Source organism: Melozone crissalis, unplaced genomic scaffold (assembly GCF_028551555.1).
Source record: "Melozone crissalis strain CALT ecotype California unplaced genomic scaffold, PUWL_Pcris_2 ptg000177l_1, whole genome shotgun sequence".
Lineage (NCBI taxonomy): Eukaryota > Metazoa > Chordata > Aves > Passeriformes > Passerellidae > Melozone > Melozone crissalis.
In genome coordinates, this window is record NW_026535944.1 from 65,874 (window position 1) to 79,411 (window position 13,538).

The 13,538-nt window shown below is 57.6% G+C and overlaps 1 protein-coding gene across 1 annotated transcript; it reads left to right on the forward strand.

The window, feature by feature from the left end:
- Window positions 1–416: 416 nt before the first annotated feature.
- On the forward strand, window positions 417–13,214 carry LOC128948927 (zinc finger protein 892-like). Its single transcript, XM_054293685.1, has 3 exons — window positions 417–576; window positions 1,192–1,265; window positions 12,146–13,214. Exons 1-3 carry the CDS (start codon window positions 417–419, stop codon window positions 12,980–12,982), a joined length of 1,071 nt encoding a protein of 356 aa, XP_054149660.1. The 3' UTR covers window positions 12,983–13,214.
- Window positions 13,215–13,538: the final 324 nt, after the last annotated feature.

Here is a 13,538-nt window from a genome sequence, read left to right on the forward strand (position 1 = left end):
GACAGCAAATAAAACTTTCAGACTTACTGATTTCTCTCCCGTTCATGTTCAGTCCGTTGCAGTTCTGTTTGCAGAGTGCCGCCTCCCAGAGTGTCCCCTCACAGTTGCCGCCCTTGGCCTGAGCCCGCCCCTTTCCCCTCACGGTTCCGCCCTTTCCCCGCCCCCTTTCCCCTCACGGTTCCAGCCGGTTAGGGGAGAGGAGCAGAGCTAGGGGAGAGGAGGAGGGCTGAAGGCGGAGAGAGAGCAGCGATGGAAGGAGGCGAAGGAGGTGGGGTTAGGGAGCAGGAGGAGAAGGATTGGAAAGGGCAGGATAGAAGAGGAGAAGGAGGCGGAGATAACGCTGAGGAGCGGGAGGGGGGATGGAAGAGGAGGAGGGGGAGGAAGAGGAGGGAGACAGACGGATCGATGCTGAGCTGATGGCGGCGAACGGCCGAGTCCTGCCTGAATTTGCAGCCCCCACCTGTGGGATCATCGCCCCCCGCCCCATCGAGCCGCTCACCATGGAGGAGGACCCCGGGGGACCCCAGTATGATCGCAGTGTCCATGAGAGCGATCGGAATCCGCCCTGGGAAGGCAGTGTGATCTCAGAATGATGTCAGTACAAACTCACTACAATCCCAGTGTCAGTACAGAACCAGTACAGCCCCAGTCACTGCCAGTGCGACCCCAGTATGATGTCAGTACAGAACCAGTACAGCCCCAGTCACTCCCCGTACCATCCCAGCGCAGCCCAGTCCCTGGCAGTGCTGCCACTGCTGGGATGCCCCAGCCCTGTGTGCGTTCCCCCGTGGCGGATGTGCCGAGAGGAGCCCCAAGGGCTGGCAGTGGCCAGGCAGGGTCCCCAGCAAGGCCCAGTTTGGATGGGCAGCCCCCAGTTCGCCCAGTTTGACTCTCCTTTGGCCCGGGCCGGGTTCCCCCCTCCCGCAGCGGCTGGGAGCAGCCGAGAGCCCCGCGCTGCCCATCCCGACCTGTCCCGGCTCCATCCGCGCTCCTGCCACGGGCTGCGAGGGCTGCGGGAACGGGGCACGGAGAGCGCGGCTGCTGCTGGGGGAGGAGGAGGAGGGAGGGAAGGGCAGGGATGAAAGGAGAGGAGGAGGCGGGGTCGGGGGAGGAGCAGGGGGTGGTTTGAAGGAAGAGGAGGAGCGGGAGGAAGAGGAAGAGGAGGGACAAACGCTGATTAACGCTGAGCAGACGGATCCGCGCGGTCGACCCTGCCTGAATTGGCAGCCCCCACCTGTGGGATCATCGCTCCCCGCATCGCGCCGGTGAGCAGGGAGGGGGAGCCCGGCCCTGATATCCCGGGGGGTCCCTGGGTTGGGTTTTTGGGGGGATGTTTGGAGAATGAAGAAGTCCAAGGCTGAGCGGAAAAGGCCCCTCGGGGGGACATCGGGGGGTGGCGGTGCCGTCCTGCCGGGGCCGCCCCGGGGGGATGTCGTTGCCCTCGGCTGTGGCACGGAGGCAAATCGCATGGTGTCCTTGTCCTTCCTCGCCCAGAGCAGGAGCTGAGCATGGAGAGCAGGGAGGAGAAATGCCCGCGGCAGGAGCTGGTGGAAGAGGCCGTTTTGAGCGGCTCCACGGCGCAGGAAGGCAACGGGGAGGAAAAGGCGCGGAGATGCCGCACGAGGAGGGGCTGCAAAGGCAGCTGGCGGGGATGTGAGGGGGAAAGAGGCGGCGTGGGCCGGGAAGGCGGCCGGAGATGGAGCCAGAGCTCGGAGCTGGTGCTCCGTGAGCAGCTCCGTGATGGGGAGAAGCCCCACACGTGCGGGGAGTGTGGGAAGAGCTTCAGGTGGAAATGCGAACTGATCAGGCACCAGAGAATGCACACTGGGGAGAGGCCCTACGAGTGTGGGGAGTGTGGGAAGAGCTTCAGCCAGCGCAACAATCTGATCACGCACCAAAAGATCCACACAGGGGAGAGGCCCTACGAGTGTGATAAATGCAGGAAGAGGTTTCGGACCTGCTCTCATCTCCTCCTGCACTTTCGGATTCACTCAGAGGAGAGGCCCTTCCGCTGCCCCGACTGTGGGAAGGGATTCAACACAGCTCCTCCCTCGTCACCCACCGGCGCATCCACACTGGGGAGAGGCCCTACGAGTGTCCCCAGTGTGGGAAGAGCTTCTCCAGCAGCTCTCACTTGACCCGACACGAACGGAAGCACCACGAAGTGAAGCCGTGCAAGTGCCCCGAGTGCGGGAAGAGCTTCGTGCGCTGCTCCAACTCACGGAGGTGGATTGTTATGGGCTGGCTGAGCATGATGTATTTGACAGGAAATGAAATTCGGAGACTTACAACTTTCTTTCCCCTTCATGTTCAGTCGGTTGCAGTTCTGTTTGCAGAGTGCCGCCTCCCAGAGTGTCCCCTCACAGTTGCCGCCCTTGGCCTGAGCCCGCCCCTTTCCCCTCACGGTTCCGCCCTTTCCCTGCCCCCTTTCCCCTCACGGTTCCAGCCGGTTTGGGGAGAGGAGCAGGGCTAGGGGAGATGGAAGGGGAGGGATGAAGGCGGAGAGTGAGCAGCGATGGAAGGAGGAGAAGAAGGTGGGGTTAGGGAGGAGAAGGAGGAGAAGGGATGGAAGAGGAGAAGAAGGCGCAGATAACGCTGAGGAGCGGGAGGGAGAAAGGAGGAGGAGGAGCGGGAGGAAAAGGAAGAGGAGGGACAAAGGCGGATCAAGGCTGAGCGGACGGATCCACGCGGTCGACCGTGCCTGAATTCGCAGCCCCCACCTGTGGGATCATCGACCCCGCATCGCGCCGGTGAGCTGGGAGGGGGAGCCCGGCCCTGATATCCCGGGGGATCCCTGGGTTGGGTTTCTGGGGGGATGTTTGGAGAATGAAGAAGTCCAAGGCTGAGCGGAAAAGGCCCCTCGGGGGGACATCGGGGGGTGGCGGTGCCGTCCTGCCGGGGCCGCCCTGGGGGGATCTCGTTGCCCTCGGCTGTGGCACGGAGGCAAATCACATGGTGTCCTTGTCCTTCCTCCCCCAGAGCCGGAGCTGAGCATGGAGAGCAGGGAGGAGAAATGCCCGCGGCAGGAGCTGGTGGAAGAGGCCGTTTTGAGCGGCTCCACGGCGCAGGAAGGCAACGGGGAGGAAAAGGCGCGGAGATGCCGCACGAGGAGGGGCTGCAAAGGCAGCTGGCGGGGATGTGAGGGGGAAAGAGGCGGCGTGGGCCGGGAAGGCGGCCGGAGATGGAGCCAGAGCTCGGAGCTGGTGCTCCGTGAGCAGCTCCGTGATGGGGAGAAGCCCCACACGTGCGGGGAGTGTGGGAAGAGCTTCAGGCGGAACAGCGACCTGATCGAACACCAGAGGACCCACACTGGGGAGAGGCCCTACGAGTGTGGGGAGTGTGGGAAGAGCTTCAGCAGGAACTCCAACCTGATCAGGCACCAGAAGACTCACACTGGGGAGAGGCCCTACAAGTGTTCCAAGTGTGGGAAGACGTTTCAGTGCAGTTTTGGTCTCCTCAAGCACTATTGGTTTCACAGAGAGGAGAGGCCCTTCCAATGCCCCGACTGTGGGAAAGGATTCAAGCACAACTCCAGTCTCGTCACCCACCGGCTCATCCACACAGGGGAGAGGCCCTACGAGTGTGATAAATGCAGGAAGAGGTTTCGGACCAGCTCTCATCTCCTCCAGCACTATCGGATTCACTCAGAGGAGAGGCCCTTCCGCTGCCCCGACTGCGGGAAGGGATTCAAGTACCACTCCATCCTCCTCACCCACCGGCGCATCCACACTGGGGAGAGGCCCTACGAGTGTCCCCAGTGTGGGAAGAGTTTCTCCAGGAGCTCTCACTTGACCCAACACCAACGGCGGCACCGGTAAGGGAAGCCCTGCGAGTGCCCCGAGTGCGGGCAGAGCTTCGTGCGCTGCTCCAGCTCCATCCCCCACCGGAGGAGGCACTTTGGGCACAGCCCTGGTCGCTCACATTCCCTGTGATCCATGCTGGGAACACACCTGGCTGCTTCTCCATTTAATTTCACCCTAATTTTTTACTCTTCTCGATCTCTTTGCAGTCCAGAAGCCAAGAGAGATGAATCTGTCACCTCAAAACGACTCAAATCCCAGTGAAAACAGCTCAGGCTTGCCCCAGAATGCTCAATCCCTCCTGAGAAAAACTCCATGCCGTACAAATTATCCTCGATTCTACAGCCAACCTGTGATTGACAGTAGTGGGATCTCAATTAGAGCGGTGCGGTGGGGATTGTGTGGGGCTGGGCGTGTGGGGTGTATTTGATAGCAAATAAAACTCTCAGAGTTACAGATTTCTCTCCCGTTCATGTTCAGTCCGTTGCAGTTCTGTTTGCACAGTGCCGCCTGCTCAGCTCATTGTGTTCGTGTCCCCTTTTCTCTCCTGCCTCTCTTTGCCTGCTCTGTTTCTCTCTCAGTGTCTCCCTTGACCCTGGGACCACCAGAGACGCTGCCCTGACTTAATTGACCCCTTACCTGATTTAATTGAGCCCTCCCCTGATTTAATTGACCCATTGCCTGATTTCATTGACCCCTCTGTCCCCACCGACCCTCCCCTGATTTTTTATTATTATATTTCCTGGTTAATATTTTCATTCCCAGTCCCAGGAGCTGCAGTCCTGAGGGCTGGCAGGGAAATGTCTCTGTAGGATTTTGCTCCATTTGCCTTCAAGGTTGGGAGCTGGAATTCCAGACTTTTGGAATGTGTGCAGGACGATAATGACTGGGATTAAATATGGAGTGAGATCAATTAGGGACTGGAATTAAATATGGACTGGGATCAAATGTGGTCTGGGATCAAATAGATTGGGATCAAATATGGACTTGGATTAAATAAGGTTTGGAATCAAATATGGAGTGGGATCAATTAGGGAGTGGGATTAAATAGATTTGGATCAAATATGGACTGGGCTCAAATATGGTCTGGGATCAAATATGAATTGGGATAAAAAATGGACTGGGGTCAATCATGGATTGGGATCAAATATGGCCTGGGATCTTATGGACTGGGATCAAATATGGACTGGGATGAAATATGGACTGGGATCAATTATGGCCTGGGATCTTATGGACTGGGATGAAATATGGACTGAGATCAAATAGATTGGGATCAAATATTGACTAAGATCAAATATGGGCTTAGATATACTATGGACTGGGATCTAATATTGACTGGGTTTGTATAGACTGGGATAAAATGGACTGAGATTATTTAGACGGGGCTGAAATACGGCCTGGGTTCAAATATGGACTGGGATCAAATATGGACCGGGACCATCCCGACAGGGGCGGCGGCACCGGAACCGAGCGAACCACCAGTCCCTCCCAGTTCCTCCCAGTCCCTCCCAGTTCCTCCCAGTCCCTCCCAGTTCCTCCCAGTTCCCGCCCAGTTCCCTCCCAAAACTCCTCGGAGCCATCGCGGAGCTCCCGGTGCCGATCCCGATCCCGATCTCGAATCCCGGTTTCAGTCTCGGATCCGGTCCCGATCGCGGTTCCGGTTCGAGTCTCGGTCCCGATCCCAAATCCCGATCCCGGATCCCGATCTTGATCCCGTTCCTGGTTCGATCCGGTTCGGTTCGGTTCCGTTCGATTCAGTCCGGATCGGTTCGCTTCGGTCCGGTTCGGTTCGATTCAGTCCGGTTCGGTTCGGTCCGGTTCGATTTCGTCCGGTTCGGTTCGGTGCGGTTCAGTCCGGTTCGGTTCGATTCACGGCACCGGGGATGAAGATCGCGATCTTCGGAGCCACCGGCAGAACCGGGCGGGTCGCGCTGGGGCGTGCGCTGGAGCAGGGTACGGGACACCCCAAAAACGGGCATGGGACACCCCAAAAACGGGCACGGGACACCCCAAAAATGGGCACTAGGATCCCGAAAATTGGGGGAATTTGGGACCCCAAATTCGGGAATGGACGGAGCCCAAAAATGGACACAGGCAGCCCAAAAATGGGCACAGAGAGCCCGAAATTTGTGAGAACTTGGGGGAACTTGGGACCCAAAAAAATGGGAATGGAGGGACCACAAAAATGGGCACGGGGCACCCCAAAAACGGGCACGGGCACCCCCAAAAATGGACACTGGGACCCCAAAACTTGGGGGAGTTTAGGGGAATTTGGGACCCCAAACACCGGGAACAGTGGGACTTGGAGCTGGTGCTCCGTGAGCAGCTCCGTGATGGGGAGAAGCCCCACACGTGCGGGGAGTGTGGGAAGAGCTTCAGGAGAAAATGCAACCTGATCCAGCACCAGAGGCCCCACACTGGGGAGAAGCCCGACACGTGTGGGAAGTGTGGGAAGAGCTTCAGATGGAGTCCGGACCTGGTCAACCACCAGAGGATCCACACTGGGGAACGGCCCTACGAGTGTGGGGAATGTGGGAAGAGCTTCATTAAGAGCTCCCACCTGATCCTGCACCAGAGGATCCACACTGGGCAAAAGCCTTTCGAGTGTTCTGTGTGTGGGAAGCGCTTCAGCCACAGCTCCGCCCTGAACAAGTACCAGAGGAGCCACACAGGGGAGAGGCCCTTCGAGTGTGACAAATGCAGGAAGAGGTTTCTGACCAGCACCCATCTCCTAAAGGACTATTGGATTCACAGAGAGGAGAGACCCTTCCAATGCCCTGAGCGTGGGAAGGGATTCAGGCAGAAGTCCCACCTGATCACCCACCAGCGCATCCTCACAGCGGAGAGGCCCTACGAGTGTCCCCAGTGTGGGAAGAGCTTCTCACAGTGCTCTAATTTGACCTGATAACAACGAAGGCACCAGTCAGGGAAGCCCAGCGAGTGCCCCGAGTTCGGGCAGAGCTTCGTGCGCTGCTCAACCTCACGGATGTGGATTGTTATGGGCTGGCTGAGCATGATGTATTTGACAGCAAATAAAATTCCGAGACTTACAACTTTCTTTTCCGTTCATGTTCAGACCGTTGCAGTTCTGTTCGCAGAGTGCCGCCTCCCAGAGTGTCCCCTCACAGTTACCGCCCTTGGCCTGAGCCCGCCCCTTTCCCCTCACGGTTCCGCCCTTTCCCCGCCCCCTTTCCCATCACGGTTGGAGCCGGTTTGGGCAGAGGAGCAGGGCAAGCAGAAATGGAAGAGGACGGATGAAGGCGGAAAGAGAGCAGCGATGGGAGGAGAAGAAGAAGGTGGGGTCAGGGAGCAGGAGGAGGAGAAGGGATGGAAGCGGCGGGATGGAAGAGGAGAAGAAGGCGGAGTTAAGGCTGAGGAGCGGAAGGGGGAAAGGAAGAGGAGGAGCAGGAGGAAGAGGAAGAGGAGGGACAAAGGCGGATCAAGGCTGAGCGGACGGATCCCCGCGGTCGACCCTGCCTGAATTCGCAGCCCCCACCTGTGGGATCATCGGCCCCGCATCGCGCCGGTGAGCAGGGAGGGGGAGCCCGGCTCTGATATCCCGGGGGGTCCCTGGGTTGGGTTTTTGGGGGGATGTTTGGAGAATGAAGAAGTCCAAGGCTGAGCGGAAAAGGCCCCTCGGGGGGACATCGGGGGGTGGCGGTGCCGTCCTGCCCGGGACGCCCCGGGGGGATCTCGTTGCCCTCGGCTGTGGCACGGAGGCAAATCGCATGGTGTCCTTGTCCTTCCTCGCCCAGAGCAGGAGCTGAGCATGGAGAGCAGGGAGGAGAAATGCCCGCGGCAGGAGCTGGTGGAAGAGGCCGTTTTGAGCGGCTCCACGGCGCAGGAAGGCAACGGGGAGGAAAAGGCGCGGAGATGCCGCACGAGGAGGGGCTGCAAAGGCAGCTGGCGGGGATGTGAGGGGGAAAGAGGCGGCCTGGGCCGGGAAGGCGGCCGGAGATGGAGCCAGAGCTCGGAGCTGGTGCTCCGTGAGCAGCTCCGTGATGGGGAGAAGCCGCACAGCTGCATGGAGTGTGGGAAGAGCTTCAGGTGGAACTCCGAACTGATCAGGCACCAGAGGATTCACACTGGGGAGAGGCCCTACGAGTGTGGGGAGTGTGGGAAGAGCTTCAGCCAGAGGGCCAGCCTGATCAGGCACCAGATGACTCACACTGGGGAGAGGCCCTACAAGTGTTCCCTGTGTGGGAAGGCGTTTCAGAGCAGCTCTAATCTCCTCCAGCACTATTGGATTCACAGAGAGGAGCGGCCCTTCCAATGCCCCGACTGTGGGAAGGGATACAAGAAGAAGTCCCACCTCATCACCCACCAGCGCATCCACACTGGGGAGAGGCCGTACGAGTGTGATAAATGCAGGAAGAGGTTTCGGACCAGCTATCAGCTCCTCTACCACTATCGGATTCACACAGAGGAGAGGCCCTTCCGCTGCCCCGACTGCGGGAAGGGATTCAAGTACAACTCCATCCTCGTCACCCACTGTCGCATCCACACTGGGGAGAGGCCCTACGAGTGTCTCCAGTGTCGGAAGAGCTTCTCCAGACGCTCCAACTTGACCCAACACCAACGGACGCACCGGTAAGGGAAGCCCTGCGAGTGCCCCGAGTGCGGGCAGAGCTTCGTGCGCTGCTCCAGCTCCATCCCCCACCGGAGGAGGCACTTTGGGCACAGCCCTGGTCACTCACATTCCCTGTGATCCATGCTGGGAACACACCTGGCTGCTTCTCCTGTTAATATCACCCTAATTTTTTTCTCTTCTCGATCTCTTTGCAGTCCAAAAGCCAAGAGAGATGAATCTGTCACCTCAAAACGACTCAAATCCCAGTGAAAACAGCTCAGGCTTGCCCCAGAATGCTCAATCCCTCCTGAGAAAAACTCCATGCCGTACGAATTATCCTCGATTCTACAGCCAGCCTGTGATTGACAGTAGTGGGATCTCAATTAGAGCAGTGGGGTGGGGATTGTGTGGGGCTGGGCGTGTGGGGTGTATTTGATAGCAAATAAAACTCTCAGACTTACAGATTTCTGTCCCGTTCATGTTCAGTCCGTTGCAGTTCTGTTTGCACAGTGCCGCCTGCTCAGCTCATTGTGTTCGTGTCCCCTTTTCTCTCCTGCCTCTCTTTGCCTACTCTGTTTCTCTCTCAGTGTCTCCCTTGACCCTGGGACCACCAGAGACCCTGCCCTGATTTAATTGACCCCTTACCTGATTTAATTGACCCATTGCTTGATTTAATTGACCCATTGCTTGATTTAATTGACCCCTTACCAGATTTAATTGACCCCTCTGCTGATTTAATTGACCCCTTGCCTTATTTTATTGACCCCTTGCCTGATTTCATTGACCCCTCTGTCCCCACCGACTCTCCCCTGATTTTTTATTATTATATTTCCTGGTTAATATTTTCATTCCCAGTCCCAGGAGCTGCAGTCCTGAGGGCTGGCAGGGAAATGTCTCTGTAGGATTTTGCTCCATTTGCCTTCAAGGTTGGGAGCTGGAATTCCAGACTTTTGGAATGTGTGCAGGACGATAATGACTGGGATTAAATATGGAGTGAGATCAATTAGGGACTGGGATTAAATATGGACTGGGATCAAATGTGGACTGGGATTAAATATGGAGTGGGATCAAATGTGGACTCGGATCAAATAGATTGGGATCAAATGTGGACTTGGATTAAATAAGGTTTGGAATCAAATATGGACTGGGATCAATTAGGGAGTGGGATTAAATAGATTTGGATCAAATATGGACTGGGCTCAAATATGGTCTGGGATCAAATATGAATTGGGATAAAAAATGGACTGGGGTCAAATATGGACTGGGATCAAATACGGACTGGAATCATTTGGACTGGGATCAAATATGCCCTGGGATTTTATGGACTGGGATCAATTATGGCCTGGGATCTTATGGACTGGGATGAAATATGGACTGGGATCAAATGGATTGGGATCAAATATTGACTAAGATCAAATATGGGCTTAGATAAACTATGGACTGGGATCTAATATTGACTGGGTTTGTATAGACTGGGATAAAATGGACTGAGATTATTTAGACGGGGCTGAAATACGGCCTGGGTTCAAATATGGACTGGGATCATATACGGACCGGGACCATCCCGACAGGGGCGGCTGCACCGGAACCGAGCGAACCGCCAGTCCCTCCCAGTTCCTCCCAGTCCCTCCCAGTTCCCGCCCAGTTCCCTCCCAAAACTCCTCGGAGCCATCGCGGAGCTCCCGGTGCCGATCTCGAATCCCGGTTTCAGTCTCGGTTCCGGTCCCGATCGCGGTCCCGGTTCGAGTCTCGGTCCCGATCCCAAATCCCGATCCCGGATCCCGATCTTGATCCCGTTCCTGGTTCGATCCGGTTCGGTGCGGTTCGGTTCGGTTCTGTTCCGTTCGATTCAGTCCGGATCGGTTCGCTTCGGTCCGGTTCGGTTCGATTCAGTCCGGTTCGGTTCGGTCCGGTTCGATTTCGTCTGGTTCGGTTCGGTGCGGTTCAGTCCGGTTCGGTTCGATTCACGGCACCGGGGATGAAGATCGCGATCTTCGGAGCCACCGGCAGAACCGGGCGGGTCGCGCTGGGGCGTGCGCTGGAGCAGGGTACGGGACACCCCAAAAACGGGCATGGGACACCCCAAAAACGGGCACGGGACACCCCAAAAATGGGCACTAGGATCCCGAAAATTGGGGGAATTTGGGACCCCAAATTCGGGAATGGACGGAGCCCAAAAATGGACACAGGCAGCCCAAAAATGGGCACAGAGAGCCCGAAATTTGTGAGAACTTGGGGGAACTTGGGACCCAAAAAAATGGGAATGGAGGGACCACAAAAATGGGCACGGGGCACCCCAAAAACGGGCACGGGCACCCCCAAAAATGGACACTGGGACCCCAAAACTTGGGGGAGTTTGGGGGAATTTGGGACCCCAAACACCGGGAACAGTGGGACTTGGAGCTGGTGCTCCGTGAGCAGCTCCGTGATGGGGAGAAGCCCCACACGTGTGGGGAGTGTGGGGAGAGCTTCAGATGGAGATCGGACCTGGTCAACCACCAGCGCATCCACACTGGGGAAACGGCCCTACGAGTGTGGGGGAAGTGGGAAGAGCTTCATTAAGAGCTCTCACCTGATCCTGCACCAGAGGATCCATATTGGGCAAAAGCCTTTCGAGTGTTCTGTGTGTGGGAAGCGCTTCAGCCACAGCTCCGCCCTGAACAAGCACCAGAGGAGCCACACAGGGGAGAGGCCCTTCGAGTGTGACAAATGCAGGAAGAGGTTTCTGACCAGCACCCATCTCCTAAAGGACTATTGGATTCACAGAGAGGAGAGACCCTTCCAATGCCCTGAGTGTGGGAAGGGATTCAGGCAGAAGTCCCACCTGATCACCCACCAGCGCATCCACACAGGGGAGAGGCCCTACGAGTGTCCCCAGTGTGGGAAGAGCTTCTCACAGTGCTCTAATTTGACGTGATAACAACGAAGGCACCAGTGAGGGAAGCCCAGCGAGTGCCCCGAGTGCGGGCAGTGCTTCGTGCGCTGCTCAACCTCAGGGATGTGGATTGTTATGGGCTGGCTGAGCAACATGTATTTGACAGCAAATAAAATTCCGAGACTTACAACTTTCCTTACCGTTCATGTTCAGACCGTTGCAGTTCTGTTCGCAGAGTGCCGCCTCCCAGAGTGTCCCCTCACAGTTACCGCCCTTGGCCTGAGCCCGCCCCTTTCCCCTCACGGTTCCGCCCTTTCCCCGCCCCCTTTCCCCTCACGGTTCCAGCCGGTTTGGGCAGAGGAGCAGGGAAACCGGAGATGGAAGGGGAGGGATGAAGGCGGAGAGAGAGCAGCGATGGAAGGAGGGGAAGAAGGTGGGGTTAGGGAGCAGGAGGAGGAGAAGGGATGGAAGGGGCGGGATGGAAGAGGAGAAGAAGGCGGAGTTAAGGCTGAGGAGCGGGAGGGGGAAAGGAAGAGGAGGAGCGGGAGGAAGAGGAAGAGGAAGAGGAGGGACAAAGGCGGATGAAGGCTGAGCGGACGGATCCACGCGGTCGACCCTGCCTGAATTCGCAGCCCCCACCTGTGGGATCATCGCCCCCGCATCGCGCCGGTGAGCAGGGAGGGGGAGCCCGGCCCTGATATCCCGGGGGGTCCCTATGTTGGGTTTTTGGGTGGATGTTTGGAGAATGAAGAAGTCCAAGGCTGAGCGGAAAAGGCCCCTCGGGGGGACATCGGGGGGTGGCGGTGCCGTCCTGCCGGGGACGCCCCGGGGGGATGTCGTTGCCCTCGGCTGTGGCACGGAGGCAAATCGCATGGTGTCCTTGTCCTTCCTCCCGCAGAGCAGGAGCTGAGCATGGAGAGCAGGGAGGAGAAATGCCCGCGGCAGGAGCTGGTGGAAGAGGCCGTTTTGAGCGGCTCCACGGCGCAGGGAGGCAACGGGGAGGAAAAGGCGCGGAGATGCCGCACGAGGAGGGGCTGCAAAGGCAGCTGGCGGGGATGTGAGGGGGAAAGAGGCGGCCTGGGCCGGGAAGGCGGCCGGAGATGGAGCCAGAGCTCGGAGCTGGTGCTCCGTGAGCAGCTCCGTGATGGGGAGAAGCCCCACACGTGCGGGGAGTGTGGGAAGAGCTTCAGGTGGAACAGCGACCTGATCGAACACCAGAGGATCCACACTGGGGAGAAGCCCTACGAGTGTGGGGAGTGTGGGAAGAGCTTCAGCAGGAACTCCAACCTGATCAGGCACCAGAAGACTCACACTGGGGAGAGGCCCTACAAGTGTTCCAAGTGTGGGAAGACGTTTCAGTGCAGTTCTGATCTCCTCAAGCACTATTGGATTCACAGAGAGGAGAGGCCCTTCCAATGCCCCGACTGTGGGAAAGGATTCAAGCACAACTCCAGCCTCATCAACCACCGGCGCATCCACACAGGGGAGAGGCCCTACGAGTGTGATAAATGCAGGAAGAGGTGTCGGACCAGCTCTCATCTCCTCGCCCACTATCGGATTCACACAGAGGAGAGGCCCTTCCGCTGCCCCGACTGTGGGAAGGGATTCAAGTACAACTCCCACCTCGTCACCCACCGGCGCATCCACACCGGGGAGAGGCCCTACGAGTGTCCCCAGTGTGGGAAGAGCTTCTCACAGAGCTCTATCTTGACCCGACACCAACAGAGGCACTGGTAAGGGAAGCCCTGCGAGTGCCCCGAGTGCGGGCAGAGCTTCGTGCGCTGCTCCAGCTCCATCCCCCACTGGAGGAGGCACTTTGGGCACAGCCCTGGTCACTCACATTCCCTGTGATCCATGCTGGGAACACACCTGGCTGCTTCTCCATTTAATATCACCCTAATTTTTTTCTCTTCTCGATCTCTTTGCAGTCCAAAAGCCAAGAGAGATGAATCTGTCACCTCAAAACGACTCAAATCCCAGTGAAAACAGCTCAGGCTTGCCCCAGAATGCTCAATCCCTCCTGAGAAAAACTCCATGCCATACGAATTTTCCTCGATTCTACAGCCAGCCTGAATTTACAGTAGTGGGATCTCAATTAGAGCGGTGGGGTGGGGATTGTGTGGGGCTGGGCGTGTGGGGTGTATTTGATAGCAAATAAAACTCTCAGACTTACAGATTTCTGTCCCGTTCATGTTCAGTCCGTTGCAGTTCTGTTTGCACAGTGCCGCCTGCTCAGCTCATTGTGTTCGTGTCCCCTTTTCTCCCCTGCCTCTCTTTGCCTGCTCTGTTTCTC

Bases quoted from the DNA above. Each gene is read 5' to 3' on its own strand.
- LOC128948927 (XM_054293685.1), top strand. From the start codon at position 417: ATGGCGGCGAACGGCCGAGTCCTGCCTGAATTTGCAGCCCCCACCTGT. The intron at 577-1,191 runs GTGTGATCTCAG...AACGCTGAGCAG, and splicing joins GAATCCGCCCTGGGAAGGCA to ACGGATCCGCGCGGTCGACC. The intron at 1,266-12,145 runs GTGAGCAGGGAG...CCTCCCGCAGAG, and splicing joins TCGCTCCCCGCATCGCGCCG to CAGGAGCTGAGCATGGAGAG.